At 45.8% G+C, this 23191-nt stretch overlaps 1 protein-coding gene across 1 annotated transcript in view; it reads left to right on the forward strand.

The window, feature by feature from the left end:
* The window catches only part of LOC147122471 (uncharacterized), a 300233-nt gene that overhangs the window by 55763 nt on the left and 221279 nt on the right, over positions 1-23191 (forward strand). The window contains exon 3 of the mRNA XM_085983628.1: positions 20149-20196. Coding sequence (XP_085839754.1) covers positions 20149-20196 — 48 coding nt within the window. The remainder of the gene's footprint in view (positions 1-20148; positions 20197-23191) is intronic.

The raw sequence follows: 23191 nt of genomic DNA on the forward strand, positions 1-23191 counted from the left end.
AAAATGGATTCTCAACGTTGCAAAGCTGCCCCTCGCTTTAATGATGCCTCCCTGGACCTCCTGCTGTGTGAGGTATTGGGGCCCACAGGGTGGTTTTATTCCCTTTTGACGGGAGAAGGAAGCCAGCCTGGATTACGAAGAAGGCATGGCTGGAGATAGTAGAGGAGGTGAGCAGCAGAAGTGTGGTGGCACGCTCCTGAATACAACGCAGGAAGAAATTTAATGACCTCACGAGGACAGGAAAGGTGAGTACATTCAACGACATCCTCATGTGCTCATCACCCCAACACCCTCACTCTGCTTTCCCAAGCCTTCTCCTGCACATCACGCCTCACACCAACGTCCCTTGCAGGTGCACCCATCCCTCTCTGTCTATGCACTTCCTCACATCCCCATCTGACCATTCACCAATGACACTCACTCTCATGTTAATGCAATGTCACGCCTCTCCCTCATAGTCACCCTCAACAGATGTTATCCATCCATCCATTCCACTCATTCCATGACTCTCACTCAAAGGTCTGTTTCCCTCCTTGCAGGAGAAGAGAGCACAGAACACCAGAGAGAGGCAGAGAACAGAAGGTGGCCCTCCAGTTATAGCTATGCTCACCGCTGCAGTGGAGGAGGCACTTGAAATAAGCGGCATGGCGGTGGGAGACGGAGAGACGGGGAGCTCCCAGCTGCCTGGTGACAGAATTAAATATCACACAGCCACATGGCGTACAACAGTCAGTCATGTTGACTTGTTGTCAGCAGCCAGTGAAATACGATCATCTGCATAATGTTCACTTAAAATATTCTTACCATGACGGTTCCAATTCATGTCTTTACTCTCCCACAGGCCCTTCAAGTGTCCAACAGGCGGTGGAGCCAGAGGAGGAAGAAGGCAACTCCTCAGAGGAGGTCGCTAACTCTGAGGGTGCACTGTCACAGGACGTGTGCACACCAAGCACCAGCGCAAATACACACGCGCTGGTGGGACCATCAAGACAGATAGTAGTGTTGTCACCTGGTGTCTCACAGATCACACGTGAGCAAGAGCAGATGGTGGAGACAGGGACAGCAGTGGAGAGTCCTCGTCGGAGGGCGCAGGATGCTCCAAGCTCTGCTCAGCTGAACACAGATGCTGAACCTCGGGGGGGGCCGTCGACAAAGAGGTTGATTCTGGAAGAGCTGCAAAAAAGAAGCGTGAAGCTCTGGCAGGATTTCCAGCCGCGATGTGCACGTTTGCAGAGAGAGTGGAGGCGTCCATCTCAAGCATGACTGGCATGGTGTCACAGGCCTTAGCTACGATGTGTTTGTACGTGGAAAGGGTGGCCACCTGCATGGAGCATCAAACGCAGCAGTCAAACAAGTGCATGCTTGCCCTCACCGACAGCTTGCACACTCTGAATGCCGTCTTAACTAGGATGGATCAAAACCTAGCCTTGGCCGTTCATCGCCCCACTGATGTAGCACAATCTGTCCAGCTCATTGCTAGCAGGGAAGTGCGGGTGGGCCATGAAAGGGATGGTGGCGAAAGAGGACATAGAAGTGGGGACTCGATTCAAAGCACTTCGACTTCTCACCTGTTGCCCACCCTCCCCCACCCCCCCTTCCCTCAGTCAGTGCCCCACATGCTGCCTCCTGTCCCGATGGCCGAGTCTGCCCCTGCACAGGTGCAGGTGGAGCCATCTTTAGCGTGGCCCTCACAGGCTCCAAAACCCAGAGGACGTCAGCCAAGAGCACCTGAGCAATCAGAGCAGGGAGGTGAGCAGCCCGCCTCTACCTCTGCTGAAGCCACAGAGGTTGCATGTCATAGGTTTTATAGGAAAAGGAAGATGAAAGATTATTAGTTGCACAAGGGTATGCACAAGGGTCTTTTAGACATGTCACAATAAGTTACTATAAGTTTTGATGCACGTATAAAATTATTTTCCAGTCTTACCCATTTTTGCCTGTAGCCTGCCAACTGGCCTTCTCAGTTCTGATGAATAGTAAGACAAGACTTTATTCTGAGCAATGGTTGTCTGTGAAAGGGATTCTATGTTGATTGCAGGACTGTTTTGTGCTGGGTGGGGGTGCAAGTGTGTTCAGCATGTGGCTGCCAGATGGGTACAGTGGTTCAACCTAACTAAATGTTGCCGTGGCTCAGTGGGTAGCACTCTCGCCTCTGAGTCAGAAGGTTAGTGGGTTCAAATCCCACTCCAAGCACTTAAGCACAGAAATCTAGGTTGACACACCAGGGCAGCGCTGAGGGAGTGCTGCACTGTCAGAGATGCCGTGTTTCGGATGAGACATTAAACTGAGGCCCCGTCTGCTCTCTCAGGTGGACGTAAAAGATCTCGTGACACTGTTTCGAAGAAGAGCAAGGGAGTTATCCCCGGTGTCCTGGGCAATATTTCTCCCTCAATCAACATCAGTGAAACAAATTATCTGGTCATTATCACATCGCTGTTTGTGGGAGCTTGCTGAGCGCAAATTGGCTGCCGCGTTCCCTACATTACAACAGTGATGACACTCCAAAAAAGTATTTCATTGGCTGTGAAGCGCTTTGGGACATCCGGTGGTCGTGAAAGGCACAATATAAATGCAAGTCTTTCTTTCTTTCTCTGATGAGTCCATCCCGGGCATAGCGGGTAGCAATGGTGCTGTTGATCATCTGAGGTCCAAGGTGAAACTCCATAAGCTGCACCCGTGCTGATCTGATAGATGACAGATTTAAAGTGGAGATCAGACGCGCAAACCTCCAATGTAGTGAAAGTCACCTTCAAAGTTGTAGAAATCACCTGCAAAGTACTGAAAGCAAACTCTCAGAACAAGTGCTGTGAGGAAAAAGCCTTTCACTTCGGCAAGGAAGCAGGTGTGAGGCCCCTTTCTGTCTGTCATTTGTTCGTCCCCCTCAATTGCCGCTGTGCTCTTTCCTTCTTTTCACTGGCGAAGTCCAAGAAGCTCGGGAAACCCGTAGGCCCACAGTGAAAGTTGAAAACTGCTGTTAAAAAACCTATTAACTACCTTGACGTAAGAAAACTACTAGGCACTTGGTCTGAGTATTAAACAAGGCTTTAATCAACTGTTTTTCAACATGGAGATCTAGTTGTGTCCTTCACTAGTTCCTGTTAAAGAATGTCCTGAGCAAGCTGGGCCTATGCCCAAGTATTTATACTCTCCCTGGACAGCGCCACCAGCAGGCCGCCCAGTATCATTTCATAAGTCATTTCCACATGAATGACAAGATTCACGTCATACCTCTTAATTGCTTTCAATTGCTCACCCGCCTCCCCCGAGGGGGTTTCTCGCCCGCTGCCGAACGCGCACCAGTGAGATGCGGAAGTCAGTGGGTTGGAGCCAGCTTCCATTCGCGCTGTCAATATCAGCGCTTTCTACTAACCTCCCATTCCCAAACCCAATCGTTGCTGCTAGTAAAAATTCCGGACCTGGTTGCTATCCAATGACCCCTGCTTGAAAATGTGGGTGAGCATTGGCTGAGGAATGAATTGAGCTCGCCTGTTGCCTCCACAGTTGAATAGCTTGCCAACACCCTTTGCTCGCACAAGAAGAATGGGAAATGTACTGGGTTGCCTGCAGAACTGTAGCCCAAGTCAGTGCCTTCAGACGAGCGGGTAGAAAACTACGTACACTTTTTAAAAACTGGATCTAGACCAAATCTGAATGACCTGCTTTATCATTTACAGTACAACTTGAATCCAGATCAAATTATTGTTTACCAAATGAAAATTTAATATAACTACGTTCCTCACTTTTTTTCAAACATTTTATGAAACCATTTTGATATTACACAAAATAAATAGGTGAACGATTCTCTGGTCCAGTCAGTTCTGCCTCGCTCTGTCCTAGCATTGGAATGTCAGATGTGACTGTGAGGCTTTAACTGTAGAATATGCTGCCTGGGGAATGGGGTGAGACTTTTTTTTTAAATTCCTTTAAATTTCAAATTTTCATTTACTGCATGACATTTTGACAGGGCTAGACAGACTGGATGTAGGGAGGATGTTTCCGCTGGCTGGGTTCTAGAACGAGGGGTCACAGTCTCAGGATACGGGGTAGGACATTTAGGACTGAGATGAAGAGAAATTTCTTCACTCAGAGGGTGGTGAACCTGTGGAATTCTCTACCACAGAAGGCTGTGGAGGCCAAGTCACTGAATATATTTAAGAAGGAGATAGATAGATTTCTAGACACAAAAGGCATCAAGGGGTTTGGGGAGAGAGCGGGAATATGGTATTGAGATAGAGGATCAGTCATGATCATATTGAATGGCGGAGCAGGCTCGAATGGCCGAACGGCCTACTCCTGCTCCTATTTTTCTATGTTTCTATGTTTATGACATAGAATTATATAGAATTTTTTTTTTATTCGTTTGTGGGATGTAGGCGTCGCTGGCAAGGCCAGCATTTATTGCCCATCCCTAATTGCCCTTGAGAAGGTGGTGGTGAGTCGCCACCTTGAACCGCTTCAGTCCGTTCTGCACAGAAAAGGGCCATTTTCCCCAACAGGCCTATGCCGGTGATTAGGCTCCACTCGAGCCTTCTCCCACCCTACTTCAGCTCACCCCATCAGCATATCCTTCTACTGTTTTCTCCCTCATGTACTTATCTAAATTCCTCTTAAATGCATCTATGCTATTCGCCTCGACCACTCCATCTGGTAGGCTGTTCAGGGGTGATGTCAGGAAGCACTTCTTCACACAAAGGGTAGTGGAAATTGTAACGTCCGTGTGTAATTGAGACACGGACTGCAGAAGTTGGTTATAACAGGTGTTTACTGAATGGAGACAAAACTGGAAATACTATACAAAGTTACTACACAGGCTTATATACAGGGGTGGTCACTACTGGTACTGCAGTATACAGGGGCTGCAGAATATAGTTCCTTCTTCAAGGTACATACACTACAATTCCTCCCCTTTTAGCTAAACAGTACATAACATTCGATTAATAATTAAATAACATATTTACAATTACAGTTGCTATATACATTAGCTGAAGTTAATCAATTATAAATTCAGTCTTTGAGGAGGCTTCCTGATTCTGTCCGGATAACGCCTCTTTGGGATATCAGGTTCTTCTGGCAAAGTTGATTCGGGATCAACGTCGTTGTTTGGTTCGTCTGCTTCCAATATCACCGATTCTGAGGTAGATGCAATTGGTACTTCGGTTTCATCACCAGGTGTATAGGATCGTGGTGTAGATTTGACGTTTTCCAGTGACTCTAGAATCTGGTCAGCATGGCGTCTTACAATGCTCTCTCCAACGTCCACGGTATACATTAGAGGTCCTTGCCGTGTGCAGATCGTTCCTGGCTGCCATTTCTCTGTGCGGTAGTCCCGGGCCAAAACTGGTTGACCTATCTTAAAACTCCTGGTTGGCCTTTCATTCATATTCTGAAACTGCCTGTTCTCCACATCTCTTCTGATGTTTGGCTTAACCAAATCCAAGCGGCATCTTAGTCTTCGATTGAAGAACATCATGGCTGGAGTTTGGTTGGTAACCGCATGTGTCGCATTCCGGTAGGCAAACAAGACGTTATCCACCTTCTGTTGTAGGGGTATGTCTTCATTACACATTGCCTTGATAGCCTTCTTGAATGTTTGAACGAACCTCTCAGCCAATCCATTGGTGGCTGGATGATATGTGGCGGATGTGTAATGCTTAACACCATTGTTCTTTAAGAACCTCCGGAACTCTTCAGACACAAACTGTGGTCCATTGTCGGAGCAAATCTGTTCAGGCAGCCCATTTCTGGCGAATATGGTTCGTAAGACTGTGATAGTTTTTTCTGTGGTGGTTGAGGACATTTTTATTACCTCTGGCCACTTTGAATGTGCATCCACCGCAATTAGAAACATCGAGTCCATAAATGGACCAGCAAAATCAATGTGTACCCTTTGCCATGGAGATGAGGGCCACTCCCATGGATGTAGAGGGGCTTGTGGTGGGGCGTTTTGGACCTTCTGGCATCCTGTACAGCTCTTGGTCATCTCTTCGATTTCTCTATCGATTCCCGGCCACCATACAAACGCTCTGGCTAAGTTCTTCATTTTTACCCCTCCCAGATGACCCTCATGAAGCTCATTGAGCACTCTATCCTTCAATTTGGGTGGAATTACTACTCTGGATCCACACATCAAGGTTCCTCGGCACACTGACAGCTATTCTCTTCTTGGCGAGAATGCTGGCAACAGTGGTTCGCCATGTGCTGGGCATCCCTTCACCGTTAAATCATAGACCCTGGAGAGTGACGGGTCATTTCGTGTTTCCTTTTCTATGTTTGCATTCGTCACAGGTAGACATTCGACTATGGTCGAGTGGAATATCTCCACAGGATCCACTGCAGGTGCTTCTTCCACCGTCGGCAACGGTAGGCGCGACAATCCATCAGCATTCCCATGCTGTTTAGTTCCTTTGTACTCAATGTCATATTGGTGTGCCCCTAGGAAAAGGGACCACCTCTGTAGCCATTGTGCTGTCATTATCGGGACGCCCTTCTTAGGGTTGAAAATGGAGACAAGAGGTTGATGATCAGTTAGTAGAGTAAATTTCTGTCCGTGCAGGTAGTGATTGAACTTCTTCACCCCCCACACCAGGCTGAGGGCCTCTCTGTCAATCTGGGCATAGTTACGCTCGGCTGCAGTTAACGAGCGTGACGCAAAAGCTATCGGCCTCTCAGAACCATCAAGGGATTTATGTGACAGTACCACTCCAACGCCGTAGGGAGATGCATCACACGCCGGTCTTATCGGTAGTGATGGGTTGTAGTGAGCCAATACTTCTCTTGAAGTGATCAGGCCTTTACACTTCTGAAAGGCCCGCTTACATTCATCGCTCCATTTCCATGCTACTCCAGTTTGTAGCAGGGCGTTCAGTGGGTGCAGAATTGTGGACAAATTCGGCAAAAACTTATGGTAGTAATTCACCAATCTGAGGAATGACCTCAGTTGCGACACATTTTCAGGCGCTGGAGCCTTAACTACCGCTTCAATTTTGTCAGGGGACTTATGTAACTCCTCTTCATCAATCACGTGGCCACAATACGATATTTGTTTCTTAAAAAACTCGCATTTGGGGCGATTGGCTCGTAGCCCATGTTCTCTTAGTCTAGTGAGCACCTGCTCTAGGTTGGCAAGGTGTTCACTGTCATTTTCACCCATCACTAGGATGTCGTCCAAGTAACACTGAGTCCCCGGAATCCCTTGCAGGACTTGTTCCATCGCTCTTTGCCATATAGCCGGAGCTGATGCAACTCCGAATACCAGTCGATTATACTGGTAAAGACCTTTGTGAGTGTTTATCGTGAGATATTTCCTAGAGGATTCTTCAACCTCCATCTGCAAATATGCTTGCGCTAGGTGATGTAAAAAGGAGTCTCACACATCAAGGAACTTTAAAGTAAGCTTTAAGCAACTTATAATTATACTGTATACAAGAGCGGTCTTCACCATGCCTCTAGGAGAAGCCCTTTTACCATACTGAGCAGTTCAGTATTTATACTAGTCCAAACACAGGAAGTGATGTATGCACAGAGTTCACAGTTCACAGGAAGTGATGTGCACATAACTTCATCCGGAAGTTATTTATTATTATTACACTAGGTCAATTTTTGTAAAACGTTTTCCTCCAGATAGTGAGGTGAAAATATCTTCTATCCTCGGAAGAGGATACTGTACTGTGTGAAGGACTGGGTTCACAGTCATCTTGAAGTCCCCACAGATGCGAACCTTCCTTGGCTCCTCAGACTTATTGTTTAACGTTTTCTTCATGACAGGAACGATGGGTGTCGCCCACTCGCTCCAGTCTACCTTAGTTAACACGCCTGCATTCTCCAGATTCTCCAGCTCTGCCTCGACGGCTGGGCGAATTGCATACGGTACCGGTCTTGCTTTGAAAAACTTGGGAATTGCATTCTCTTCTATTTTTATCGAGGCGGTTACGCCTTTAAGAGTTCCCAGTTCTTGTTGAAATACCTCTTTAGCGTTAGCCAAGATTTTTGACAATCGTCCAGGTGTGACGTCGTCATCCTTTTTACCAGCCACCGTCAGTGCCTGAATGGAGTGCCAGTCTAAACTTATCTTTCTGATCCATTCACATCCCAATAACGGTGGTCCACCATCTTGCAGTATGTACAGATACAATTTCTGTATTTCCTTGCCTTTGTATTCGACAGGCACCCTTATTTCCCTCTGGGGTATACTTTCTGCCTCGTATATGTCTTCAAGACAATGGATGTGTCTTTCAAGGGTATGTGTGAGAATAGCCGCTCGTAGTCTCGTCGATTCATGATGGTCAGGGCTGATCCTGTATCCAATTCCATTTTGACTTGGGACCCTGCTATCGTGAGGGTGACCCAAATGGTTCGGTGATCCTCTTTTGTGATTACGTTGTGTAGTTTGAGACAGCTTAGTCTCTTGTTCCCGGATTCACTATCGCTCTTCTGGTCTTCGGAACTACTGTCCATCATCTTTTGTACTTTCCTGTACTTTTCCTTAGTAGCCTTTTTGTTGTCGTTAGTCTTCTTCCTGGACCTGCAAACTCGTGCAATGTGTCCCATCTTTCCGCATTGCCTGCATGTTTTGTCCTTGGACCAGCAGTCCTTCTGGTCATGGGTTGTTCTGCCGCAGCGATAACATTTTTCAAATCCCCGTGTCATTTCATGGGTGCCGTATTCCTGTGGCTTTTGCTGTATTTCCGCAGCTCCCCTTGCTGCTGCTTCGTACGATACTGCCACGCTGAAAGCCTTATCTAGCGTCAGCTCTTTCTCTGAGAGTAACCTCTTCTGGGTTCCTTCACTCAGGAGTCCACAGACAAATTTGTCCCATAGGGTATCTGCCAGTCCTGCTCCGAACTGGCAGTGCTTTGATAGCTTGCGTAGTTCCGTAACGTAATCAGCATTGCTCTCATCTTTATGCTGATTTCTCTTGTGGAATTTAAATCTTTCTGCTATCAGCAGCGGTGTAGGATTTAGGTGTTCCTGTAGGATATCAACAATTTCGTTAAAACTCTTCGCCATCGGTTTGACTGGAGTGATCAGGTTCCGCAATAGGCCGTACGTTCTTGCGCCCATTAAGTTTAGTAGTACCGATGCCTTTTTCTCATCGGCTACTTCATTTGCCTTGCAATATACTTCGACTCTTTCCACATACGTGGTCCAGTCTTCTATTGCATTATCGAAGGCAGTGATATTGCCAGTCTTCGGCATCTTGGAGATCTAAGATGGCGCCTCCCGCGCTTTGCCTTCTTCCCCAATTGAACAAAATGGCGCCTCCCGCGGTTTGCCTTCTTCTCCGCTGGATTAAGATGGCGCCTCCCGCGCTTTCTGTCTTTTCCGCTGCTGCTAGCGCTGTTGCTGGCGTTTTATGCCTTGATGGCGACGCCCTATGGTCTTTGCGCACTTCCCCCCCACGCTGCTGCCAACACCGCTCTCCGCGGTCCCCGTGGCAAACTGCAGCTCCTCGTGGCTTTCTGCGCTTCTAATTTCTTTTATTTTAATTACTGTTCTTGTCGTCAGAGCAGACCCTATGGGACACTTTCCTCCCTCTTCTCGGGTCTGTACACTGCCCGGCTTCGTAGCACCGGCCGCGCCCTGTGTGCTCACCCTCTCTCTCTCTCCTCTTCCCGACAACGCTGCTTGGCCCCGTTGAAAAGCCACCCGATCGAGCTCTAGCCCGCCGCAGCCCAGGAAGGATCAGTGTACTACCTGCCACCAGCCCGATTAGCTGGAACACCATAGACTGGATAACCAAGCCCAGATCTCGACAGCCTCTCCTGCAAATCTTCGAATTCGATGAATCAGAGGGCGGCTGCCCACGGTCGATGCCCGTTTCTTCTGTTTGTTTTTTTTTCTTTCTTCTGGCCTCGACCTCTAACAACTTCGCTTCAGGGATGGATCCCCGTGAGGTGGTGCAGAACTGTAGGTAAGTTCGGATCTGTTCGTCGCCAGTGTAACGTCCGTGTGTAATTGAGACACGGACTGCAGAAGTTGGTTATAACAGGTGTTTACTGAATGGAGACAAAACTGGAACTACTATACAAAGTTACTACACAGGCGTGGTCACTACTGGTACTGCAGTATACAGGGGCTGCAGAATATAGTTCCTTCTTCAAGTTACATACACTACAGAAATCTCGAACTCTCTTCCCCCAAAAAGATGTTGAGGCTGGGGGGGTGTTCAATTGAAAATTTCAAAATTGAGATTGATAGATTTTTGTTAGGCACGGGTATTAAATGTTACAGAACCAAGGCGGGTAGATGGAGTCAAGATACAGATAAGCCATGATCTAATTGAATGGCGGAACAGGCTCGGGGGGGCTGAATGACCTGCTCCTGTTCTGATGTTCTGAAGTTTCTATGAGTTCCAAATTCTCACCAGTGTGAGATGGTTGGGATAATTAAAATGTTAGTGAGCCTCCCGCCAGCAATATCAAATGAAGGCGTAACTGCTTCTTCCAGGTGATGAAATGTGTAAATTAAACTGACCCTGAATGATACCACAAGGTAGCCTTCCCAGCCCTACAGTAAAGGACAAGTACGCATTGATGTCCGAGCACTGAGAATTCAAGAGCCTCAATGAGTCCCATTTCTAACAAAAGTCACCTATTCATGTCTGCACTCCCGTCACATATAGGTTATGTGCCTAAATAATTCTCACTATCCAAAATATTACATCTGAAGAGGAAAGCTGACAGATATTTTATTTTAAATAATAAAACATTTAGAATGTTTGGTAAATCGATATTTATAATTTCAGCCAAGATGATTGATTTGCTAACAGTGGAAACTGTAAACCCTTAAAATATGGAATGAACTTTTTCAGCCTTCAATGACATCTGTAGCTAAATATATGCTTTCTATCACATAACTTCTGGCACAAATCCTTTTATCTAAAGTCTGATGCTGTATATTTAAGGCAGTGTGAATTAGCAACACCAAAGTTTTGATTGGTCCCCTTGGATGACAAGACCAGATTTCTGATTGGTCCCTTGGAGGACAAGCCACACCCAGTAGTTAGTCTGGAATGTGTAATTAGATCCTGCCTGCCTGAGTAATCAAGTACTCTGCAATGTGTAATTTGATCCATTCATCTGACTGGCAGGCTCAAGACAGTGCTCACAGTACTGCTTTCAAAGAATAGACAGGGCTCACCCTCACAGGATAGGACCTTCTACCCCCCAACAAGTTCCTGAAAGCACCCCCACAAAAATGTTCTGGACCTTCCCCCCACCCCCTGAGTTCCTGACCACCTTCCATCCCCCCCCCAATAAGTTCCTGAGCGTCTGCGTCTGCCCCCGTTTGTAGGGAAATGGTGTTCGGGAAATTGATGGGATTGAAGGCCGATAAATCCCCAGGGCCTGATAATCTACATCCTAGGGTACTTAAGGAAGTGGCCCTAGAAATAGTAGATGCATTGCTGATCATCTTCCAACATTCGATGGAATTTGGAACAGTTCCCATGGATTGGAGGGTAGCTAATGTTACCCCACTATTCAAAAAAAGTGGTAGAGAGAAAACAGGGAATTACAGACCAGTAAGCCTGACATCAGTAGTGGGGAAAATGCTAGAGTCCATTATAAAAGATGTAATAGCAGAGCACTTGGAAAACAGTGACAGGATCGAACAAAGTCAACATGGATTTACAAAAGGTAAATCGTGCTTGACTAATCTACTGGAATTTTTTGAGGATGTAACTGGTAGAATAGATAAGGGAGCACCAGTGGATGTGGTGTATTTGAACTTTCAGAAGGCTTTCGATAAGGTCCTGCATAAGAGATTAGTGTGTAAAGTTAAGGCACATGGGATTGGGGGCAAGGTACTGACTTGAATAGAGAACTGGTTGGCAGACAGAAAGCAAAGAGTTGGAATAAACGGGTCTTTTTCCGAGTGGCAGGCAGTGACTAGTGGGGTACCGCAGGGATCAGTCCTAGGACCCCAGCTATTCACAATATATATTACTGATCTAGACAAGGGAACTAGATGTAATATCTCCAAATTTGCAGACGACACAAAGCTGGGTGTGTGTGTGTGTGCTGTGAGGAGGATGCCGAGAAAGTCCAGGATGATTTGGACAGGTTGGGTGATTGGGCAGAAGCATGGCAGATGCAATATAACGTGGATAAATGTGAGGTTATCCACTTTGGTGGCAAAAACAGGAAGGCAGATTATTATCTGAATGGCAATAGATTGGGAGAAGGGGAAGTGCAACGAGACCTGGGTGTCCTTGTGCACCAGTCGCTGAAGGTAAGCGTGCAGGTGCAGCAGGCGGTTAAGAAGGCAAATGGTATGTTGACCTTCGTAGCGAGAGAGTTTGAGTACAGGAACAAGAATGTCTTGCTGCAGTTGTACAGGGCCTTGGTGAGACCACACCTTGAGTATTGTGTGCAGTTTTGGTCACCTTATCTGAGGAAGGATGTTGTTGCCATGGAAGGAGTTCAGCGAAGATTCACCAGGCTGATACCTGGGATGGCAGGAATGATGTATGAGGAGAGATTGGGTCAATTGGGCTTATATTCGCTGGAGTTTAGAAGAATGAGAGGGGATCTCATTGAAACCTATAAAATTCTGCCAGGACTGGACAGACTAGATGCAGGAAGGATGTTCCCGATGGTCAGGGAGTCCAGAACCAGGGGTCATAGTCTAAGGATAAGGGGTAAGCCATTTAGGACAGAGATGAGGAGGAATTTCTTCACCCAGAGAGTGGTGAACCTGTGGAATTCTCTACCACAGAAGACAGTAGAGGCCAATTCATTAAATATATTCAAGAAGGAGTTGGATATATTTCTTAAGGCTAAAGGGATCAAGGGGTATGGGGAGAAAGCAGGTACTGAGTTTGGATGATCAGCCATGATCGCATTGAATGGCGGAGCAGGCTCGCGGGGCTGAATGGCCTACTCCTGCTCCTATCTTCTATGTTTCTATGTTTTTCCTCTCTCCCCTCTTCAATCCCCTCGACTCTTTTCCCCCCCCCTTTGATTCGCAAACCCCCGCCCCCATCCCCCGGCCACCAACTTGATTCTTTTTTTTTATTAGTTCATGGGATCTGGGCGTTGCTGGCAAGGCCAGCATTTATTGCCCATCCCTAATTGCCCTTGAGAAGGTGGTGATGAGCTGCCATCTTGAACCGCTGCAGTCCATGTGGTGAAGGTACTCCCACAGTGCTGTTAGGGAGGCAGTTCCAGGATTTTGACCCAGCGACGATGAAGGATCAGCGATATACTTCCAAGTCAGGATGGTGTGTAACTTGGAGGAGAACGTGGAGGTCATGGTGTTCCCATGCGCCTGCTGCCTTTGTCTTTCTAGATGGTAGAGGTCACGGGTTTGGGAGGTGCTGCCGAAGAAACCTTGGCGAGTGCATCTTGTAGATGGTCCACAGTGCAGCCACGGTGGAGGGAGTGAATGTTTAACGTGGTGGATGGGGTGCCGATCAAGCTGGCTGCTTTGTCTTGGATGGTGTCGAGCTTCCTGAGTGTTGTTGGAGCTGCACTCATCCAGGCAAGTGGAGAGTATTCCAACACACACCTTACTTGTGCCTTGTAGATGGTGGAAAGACTTTGGGGAGTCAGGAGGTGAGACACTCACCGCAGAATACCTAGTCTCTGACCTGCTCTTGTTGCCGCAGTATTTATGTGGCTGGTCCAGTTAAGTTTCTGGTCAATAGTGACCCCCAGGATGTTGATGGTGGGGGATTCGGCGATGGTAATGCCATTGAATGTCAAGGGGCGGTAGTTAGACTCTCACTTGTTGGAGATAGTGATTGCCTGGCACTTGTGTAGCGCGAATGTTACCTGCCACTTATCAGCCCAAGCCTGAACGTCATCCAGGTCTTGCTGTATGCGGGCATAGACTGCTTCATTATCTGACGAGTTGTGAATGGCACTGAACACTGCAATCATCAGCGAACATCTGCACTTCTGATCTTATGATGGAGGGAAGGTCATTGATGAAGCAGTTGAAGATGGTTGGGACTAGGACACTGCCCTGAGGAACTTCTGCAGCGATGTCCTGGGGTTGAGATGATGGACCTCCAGCAACCACAACCATCTTCCTTTGTGCTAGGTATGACTGCAGCCAGTGGAGAGTTTTCCCTGACCTTCTCCACGTGGAGCCGAGGAAAGCGTGGCGATAAAGGCCGCAGCCACTGCACTGTTGGGTACTGTGCATGCGCGACCGGATCGAGTGCTCCAAACGGGCACACATGCGCAGAGTCAAAAATGCATTGCAAATAATCAGTCTGTATAGTTAATGTTAGGGAGATGCAAAACATCAGGCCATTTCACAGTAATCTCTGAACAAACTAAGATGCTGCAGTTGGGAAGTCAAGTGTACTGAAAAGCTGTCTGACATGAATCAGTCATTCATGAAAGAAAGACTTATGAAATAATACTGAACAGCCTATGGGTGGCGCTGTCCACTGAGAGTATAAATACTTGGGCACGGGCCCAGCTTGCGCAGGACATTCTTAACAGGAACTAGTGAAGGACACAACTAGACCTCCATGTTGTAAAACAGTTGATTAAAGCTTTGTTTAACGCTTAGACCAAGTGCCTAGTAGTTTTCTTACATCACTGTCCCTTTTACTACTGGGACCTGCATTCAAATCTAGTCCAGGCAGATGTGTTGAATGTCTCCTTTCTCCAATAGCTGGTGCATCTTTTCCATGAAATCAGTTTGGACAGTTTCAACCCAGTTTCCAGTGGGCATGAGCCTACCACATAAAACTGCCCTCCAATTCAGCAGAATTGTTACTAAAGTGAGCAGCTCAGTCCCAGAACTCATAAGGTTAGTTTGGGTGAGAAATGGCCATGTGATTGAATCATAGAATGATACAGCACAGGAAGGAGGTCATTCGGTCCATCGTGCCTGTGCCGGCTCTTTGAAAGAGCTATCCAATTAGTCCCACTCCCCCTGCTCTTTCCCCACAGCCCTATAAATATTTCCTTTTCAATTATATATCTCGTTCCCTTTTGAAAGTCACCATTGAATCTCTTTCAAGCAGTGCATTCCAGATCATAACAACATGTTGATTCTCCTTATCTCCCCCCTGATTCTTTTGTCAATTATCTTAAATCTGTGTCCTCTCATTACTGACCCTCCTGCCAGTGGAAACAGTTTTTTCTTATTTACTCTATCAAATTCCTTCATAATTCTAAACAACTCTATTAACTCTCCCCTTAACCATCTCCGCTTTAAGAAGAACAGTCCCAGCTTCTCGTAACTGAAGACACTCATCCCTGGTACCATTCTGGTAAATCTGCTCTGCACCCTCTCCAAGGCCTTCAATGCCATGCTGGTGCAACAGGGAAACTTTAGTGAATTTGGTGCGGAGGTTCATTGTCAGGAGAGCTTCACTCTCTGTCTGTCTGATCAGTGTCATGAATGCATGGTCTCGTCAAGACTGAAAGGGATTTGTCAATGAATTCATTAAACTATTTCAAAAAAAGCAAAATCAAAATCTGTGAAAACAAAAATGACGAATAGCGCAACAGCAAAATACTGCGCATGCTGGAAATCTGAAGCAACAACAGAAAAAGCTGGAAACACAAGAACACAAGAAATAAGAGCAGGAGTAGGCCAATCGGCCCCTCGAGCCTGCTCCGCCATTCAATAAGATCATGGCTGATCTGATCCTAACTGCCAATCCACTATCACAGAACCATCTCCTGAATCTAACAGAATTAGACACACAAAATAGGAGCAGGATCAGGCTACACGGCCCCTGGGCCCGCTCCGCTACCCACAGGGCCATGACCGATCCGAACCTAGACTCATGTCCAAATTCCTGCCCGCTCCCCGTAACCCTTAATTCCCTTTACTTCTAGGAAACTGTCTATTTCTGTTTTGAATTTATGTAATGATGTAGCTTCTACAGCTTTTTGGGGCAGCATATTCCATGGACCTACCACCCTCTGAGTGAAGTAGTTCCTCCTCATCTCAGTTTTGAAAGAGCAGCCTCTTATTCTAAGACTATGCCCCCTAGTTCTAGTTTCACCCATCATCGGGAACATCTTCCCTGCATCCACCCGATCCAACCCCTTCACAATCTTATATGTTTCAATAAGATCGCCTCTCATTCTTCTGAACTCCAATGAGTAGAGTCCCAATCTACTCAACCTCTCCTCATATGTCCATCCCCTCAGCAGGTCAGGCAGCATCCGTGGAGAGAGAAACCCGTTTCAGGCCGGTGACTCTTCGTCAGAACTGGAAAAAGTTGGGAGAAGCGAATAGCGCTACAGGTTTAACGACAACCTCACCCCCATAAAGTCACAACAACAATTTGCCTTTTATCAGCATCTCTCGCAGAGGAGCGTCTCAGATAACTTTACAAGAGGGTGACATCAAGCAGGATTTGGAAAAAAAAATTGGGGCTGTTGGGCCAAGCCAAAGACAGGGATCAAAGAGAAAAGGGTCTTGAAGAGGTTTGTGTAGGGGAGAGATAACAAGCCCAAGTGGTTGTGGGAGATTTTCATAGAGCAGGGACTTGGTGACTGAAAGAACGGGTTCCAATGGTGGAGGAGATGGAGGTAAACTAGGCTTAACAACAACAACAATAACTGGCATTTATATAGCGCCTTTAACGTAGTAAAACATCCCAAGGTGCTTCACAGGAGCATTATCGTCAAAAATTGACACCGAGCCTCATAAGGAGATATTAGGACTGATGACCAAAAGCTTGCTCAAAGAGGTAGGTTTTAAAGAGGGTCTTAAAGGAGGAGAGAGAGAGGTTTAGCGAGGGAATTCCAGAGCTTAGGGTCTAGGCAGCTGAAGGCACGGCTAAAGCAAAGAAAATCTGGGATGCCCATAAGACCAGAATTGGAGGAGCGCAGAGATCGTGGAGGGTTTTAGGCCTGGAGGAGGTTACAGAGATGGGACGGGGCGAGGCCATGGAGGGATTTGAAAATAAAGATGAGAATTTTAAAATCGAGGCGTTGCCAGACTGGGAGCCATTATAGGTCAGCGAGCACAAGGGGGAGATGGGTGAACGGGACATGGTGCGAGTTAGGATACGGGCAGCTTTCTCTAGACGAAAAGAAAATAATTGATCTACCATTATTGTGATGTTAATTTACTCGGGACAAACAAATAATCATTGGAATGAAACAATTAGATTAGACAAAGTTTTTTAAAGGGTATGTACAGAGAACCAAATAAGGGGTCTTAAAAGGTGTGCTTTTCTCGTTGACCATGTTTACAATGCCTGCATGTGAATACAGTCAGCTATTAAAACAGCTGGTTGGAAGTCTCTCATGTTATATCCTCGGGTAGTTTGAGGTGCAAATACATTGCTACTTGTTTGGGCATGTCTTCAGCTTTGAGGTGACCATTTTCTATAAACTTACCTAAAAGGTAACTGATGAATGTACAGTCATCTATGATGTGAGTCCATTTGCTAGTTAGGACACATCTTCTAAAAATAAAGTTTGGTGCTTGCTTTTTGTTCTTGTTGGCTCTGTGCAGAGACTTGGCTCCGGGCCAATCACCACAGAAATGTGGACAATGCACTGAGTTCCTGCCAAAATAAACAAAAAGAATTCGCACCAATGTGACTTTCGGATCTGATCTAGAAATGGCCATGTGGATTGCACACTTCCTACGAAGCAATATCGGCGGGCGAATGTACTTAGAGCATCAGTTGTGTGGGGTTCCCTGCCCCAACTCTGCCACTGATTGAATTTACCCAGTTGGGCGGTGCGACAAATGGGAGTTTACCCACCCCATACCCTCCTACTTGTAATAACACTAAAAGGAACAAATGCCTCATTGAGGCAGGCATCTCAGTAAGGTTCCTTTCACTTGACTACTACTCTTAAACCGCTTTGGCTGCGTCTAAATTGCCAAGAAAGATACCAACCTAATGAAGTAGGTTTACTGTTGCTGGAAAGCCCAGGTTATTATTACCTTATAGAAGGTTGGCTGACCCAGGAAATTACATCACAGCATCCTCATTACTCATCTTGCAGAGCCCTTGCTGACACCATTCTAGTTGATTTAATCCAATTGAACGCCAATCCTCAGCACTCTGGGTGTGCTGTGCAAAGACAGTTTACAATCTTTTTGCTGCAAACCAGGGACTTAAATCAGTACTTCTGAATGCTTCACATCACAAGCCAGCCTCACAGACAGACGCTTCATTTTACTTCGGTGCGGAGAAAGCTTTCATTTTTACCTAATTTTTTTTCCCAGCATTGGAGCATTTGGAGAAATTGACTTCACGCGAGCACTTTTAAGCAATGGTTTGAATAGACAGTTGAGAACACTCGAGTCTGTTAGATTTTCATTGTAAATTAATCAGCTCTTGACTTTATCCATAACTTGGGTCATTTGTCTTTGATGACGGTCTTCAAAGTGGGTCATGCATGCAAATTCATAATGGTTTGTAACCATGATTTTATAGAGTGCTCCAATAAAAAATGTTAAATGGTTTGGAACTGGCACCAGGGGACAGTCCAGATGCAGTATTTCAAATTAGTTTAATATAAAACAACATGAGCTCCATAACTGATATCAGTATAATAGTGTTCAAAATAAACAGAATCTCTTGGATGTGACTGTTGTTTGAAAAGTGCCATAGCTGTGGAGCTTTGCACTTTAACCCTTCGATTGCTCCGTGTCCTCTGCAGCTTTCAAAAGCCCAGGTCCGTTTTTATGTTATCTGCAGCAGTGCCTTTTCGTGGGCGTCAGCCACCGTGCAGTGCCTCAGCCAAGTGGCCATCCTTCACATGTCAACCTGGTCAGTTATCACCAGCAGGCTATTCAACCTTCTGCTGCATCACAGCCAAGCTCAATCCTGACATTACTTGATACTCACACACGTGCACTTCCAACTAGGCTGCCCTCATGAGAAGGAACCCTCGGCGATTTTTTTTTCCCCCCCCCTCCCTAATTTTTGGCACTGAGGCCCATTGGGAGATCAGCTATCTAAGTGACAAATATGACAAAAGGATTCGATAGGGTGGTTACAGAGAAGCTACTTCCTCTGGTGTAGGAATCCCAAACAAGGGGGCACAACCCTAACATTACAGCCAGGCCATTCAAGAGCAAAATCAGGAAACACTTTTTTCACACAAAGGCTAGTGGCAATGTGGAACTCCTTCCCCCAAAAAGCTGTGGATGCTGGGGGTCCGTTGGAGCATTCAAGACTGAGATCAATAGAGTTTTGTTAGGTAAGGCTATCAAGGGATAGGGATCAAAGGCGGGTAAGTGAGGTTGAGGTACAAATGAACCATGATTGAGTGGTGAAGCAGGCTTGAGGGGCTGAATGGCCGGCACCTGTTCCTATGTAAGTGGCACAAGTCAGGAGTGTGATGGAATACTCTCCACTTGCCTGGATGAGTGCAGCTCCAATAACACTCAAGAAGCTCGGCACCATCCAGGACAAAGCAGCCCGTTTGATTGGCACCCCATCCACCACCTAAAACATTCACTCCCTCAACCACCAGTGCACCGTGGCTGCAGTGTGTACCATCCACAAGATGCACTGCAGCAACTCGCCAAGGCTTCTTCGACAGCATCTCCCAAACTGGCGACCTCTTCCACCTAGAAGGACAAGGGCAGCAAGTGCATGGGAACACCACCACCTCCAAGTTCCCCTCCAAGTCACACACCATCCTGACTTGGAAGTATATCGCTGTTCCTTCATCGTCGCTGGGTCAAAATCCTGGAACTGTGGGAGTACCTTCACCACACGGACTGCAGCGGTTCAAGAAGGCGGCTCACCACCACCTTAAGGGCAATTAGGGATGGGCAATAAATGATGGCCTTGCCAGCAACGCCCATATCCCATAAACAAATTTTTTTTAAAGTGGAGATTGAAGCTGGAATCCGCCTATCATGTTCACTGCCTTAGCCAGGGGGACTAATGTCAGGGGTACAACAGTAATTTTCTCTGATGTTAAGTATGTTGATAGAATTAAAAGAAAACATAGAAAACCACATAACATGTCTAAATTCGGGCTGCCTCGTTCAAATTTAAAAGAAACATAAACTTGTCAGAATTCAAGTTCTGGTGCAGAAGTTCCACTGCTATTCCCGAGGGTTAAATCAGATCTTTCGACGGTTGTTCCAATAATCACAATGTTGTTTAATATTATCACAACCGCACACAGATTTCCTTTTCCATTTTCCCATGAATAGATCTAACTCAGGTTTTTTTTTCCACAGGGCTCCGGGAATGAAGACAGGCCCAGTTGTAAAGTATGCACAGCTGAGGTAAGGCTCTGGTTGCCGGGCATGTCGGGGGTGGGGTGGGGGCGGGGGTTGAGGAGGAGGGGGCGGGGGAATTAAATACAGCTACATGTATTTTTCCTATAAAATATTTTTTTTTAGGCAAGAACAAATAATTGTATTAAAAGCTATAAAAAAATAAATATTGCCAATGATACTTAAGAACCAGTACTAAAAAGTGTCCAAATCTCATTATCCTAGGGGACCACTTGCAATTAAAGTGATGTAATGGGCTTTTGAGTCATATCAGCATTTGTGAGATGTGAGTGCTGTCTGCCATTGCATTAAAATTGACATTGTGTCTAACATTTAAATAATGTGCACTCCAGTGTGAGCTTTACTGTGCCATATCTACATATGAATGCATCTAAGTGCTGGCGTGATTCCTTTTCAACAATATGAGATACGTACTATTTAGCTGTAGCGAAACATCAATATTCCTCATTATCTGTAGTCAGTATAATGAGTGATAGAGTCTCTAAAATTTCATTCAATATAATGTTGAAATTTTAATTGCCTTTAAAATGCAGCACTTTTTTTGTGATCTAAGGATGGGGCCCGAACACGTGAACTTGCAAATGCCTTGATGAACAGTTTAACCTATTAGTTTCATTCCAGCTTGTAGCATAAATATAGAAAGGCAGCTGGTTTTAAATTGGTCTATGAACATAACGCAATGTTATATTATTCATTAAGTTGACTCAATTGTTGTACCGCAACAAGTTACCTTTTGTAAGTACAGGAGCTATATATAAATTAATAAAATATTGATAATGATGGTAATGACATCGAACATTCAAGGTTATTTTCAATCTAATATTTGGTTACAGAAGTGATTGGATGTGTTTTTATTCTGTTTGGTTTCACACAGTGCATGCTATTTTAAGTATTTGCTGGCAGGCTCCAATATCTGTAATGTGGACTCCATTTATTGCTATCTCCTTCCTTGTTCCAGTTCTTTTCAATCAATCATTATTCATTTTATCGAATATAATCACTTCTGATTGTCAGTTCTTATCTAGTGTCACTCTGTTTGCACAAAATGTTCTACATATATTCACTTTATCGAACCTTTATTCTGCTGCCATAACGGTTCAATGGGGTAATACACTACATGATGTGAATATGAGCCATACTGCTCAGGCGGGTCCCAGGTTTGTTCGTTTTTCTCCTGTGCTGAATTAGTGATTTCATCAGCAGCGATGGTGCTGGGAGCATTACAATTGCCCCTTATATTGGCCCAGAAATTCGGGATGGGGGCTTCCCGTGGGTGCAAGCCCCCGACCTGCTCTTACCTAGCGCGCCGGCCGTTGAGCTGTGGGCCCGCATGGGATTCCGATCTTGGGCCTCCTCCAACTGCCGGCGCGCAGTGCTTGTGTATCCCAGGGGTGCAGTTAGTTTTATGCGTCCCCTGGGATCACATGGGCCATGGAGAGCCAATGGTAGCAGGGAATGCTTCATTCATAAGTTTGACAGGAAGAGCTGTCAAACCTATAAATACTATAAGCCCCAAAACATCACTGAAACTTCAAATAAATTTTTTAAAAATCACATTTTTAAAATATCTATAAATTACATGAAATAACTATTTTAAACAATAATTTAAATTGTTGAAAAAATTAATTACTTTTTCTAACGGGGCTAAAAATAAACTTACCTTTCTTTAAAGTATTTAAAAATAATAAACCTGTGGGAAAAATGTTTTAATTTTAATTAATTCACCACTTACCTTGTTAAAAGCAGGCCTTGCGCCTGCTTTTTAAAAGTGTAACTGCTGGAGACTTACCCTCCCGGAGAAACCTGCAAAAAAAACGTAAGTTCGATGCGCAGGCGCAGCCTCTCCCGTGCACGCGTTCCACCTGTCAACCCCTTCTTTCAGGGGAACGGAAGTGCCGGTTTCCCACGCATGTGCAGTGCATGCACGAAACCGGCACTTGGTTGGGCCTACACGTGAGTACCCCGTGTGTACTCACGCGTTGGGACCTGAATTTCTGGGCCAATATTTGAAGGTGGGGGAGCGGGAAAATTAACTATGATTACCCATCCTGATCAGCATCTAATGATCCTTGCTAGAAATACATTAGATAAGAACATAATCAGGCACAGCTATGATGACCTCCACCGCGCCCCCCCACCCCGCCGCCCCCCCCCACCAAAGTCAGGTAACGAATCGAATCAAAACAGAGATGGCCACTTGGAGGAAGTACAGAGGCTTGTGGGTGCCAATGGAACCAATCTCCAGCTTGAATAACCACTGTTAGGAAAGGAGGGGGGAAATTGGGTGTGGGGCAGTAGAACAATGTTCTCAGCTGTCCCTATATTGGCAGTCTAATCCCTATCAAGTTACAGTAATGCAGTGTGAAAAGTGACTTATTAATTTGATGTTTCTTTTATTACTGTACTGCATCTCGAATGTTTCTCTGAGGAGAACTATCTCTCATTGGAGTGAACCCCAGTTAGTTGTCACTTCATATTCAGTTACTTTGGACGCTGTCAATCTAAAAGCAATCACGGTAGGAATCCATTGGACTTCCATCAGCTATTGTAAAACTAGGACAAGTAACTCGAAACACAAGTGACTTTACAATCAACTTGTAAAACATTAACGGTTTATTACAAGTATCCACAAATCTTCAAATTGTCCATCATAATAAACATTTGTTCTGAACATGAATTGCTGAAAGTATATCCTAAAAAAAGAGTCTAACGCTCTCTTGCTGATGAATGACGTTCAGAGTTAATGGCTGTCATCCCAATGCTTGTTCACAAACATGAATGACAAGAAACGAATGATATATAGGCCTAGAAATTCACTTGGGCGCGGGCAGCTCGCTCGCGCCCAAAAGTTAGTGCTGGGCGGGGAGGCATTAGCGCACGCCGTATATTCGTCTTCTGCGCCCCAATTCGGAAGCGGGCGCTATACCAGGGTGTGCCCGCCTCCGTTTGGGGTGCTGCAACTGAATATCGGTGCGCTAGTTGC

Source organism: Somniosus microcephalus, chromosome 3, assembly GCF_052327205.1.
Source record: "Somniosus microcephalus isolate GS21.2 chromosome 3, FLI_Smic_1.0, whole genome shotgun sequence".
Taxonomy (NCBI): Eukaryota; Metazoa; Chordata; class Chondrichthyes; order Squaliformes; family Somniosidae; genus Somniosus; species Somniosus microcephalus.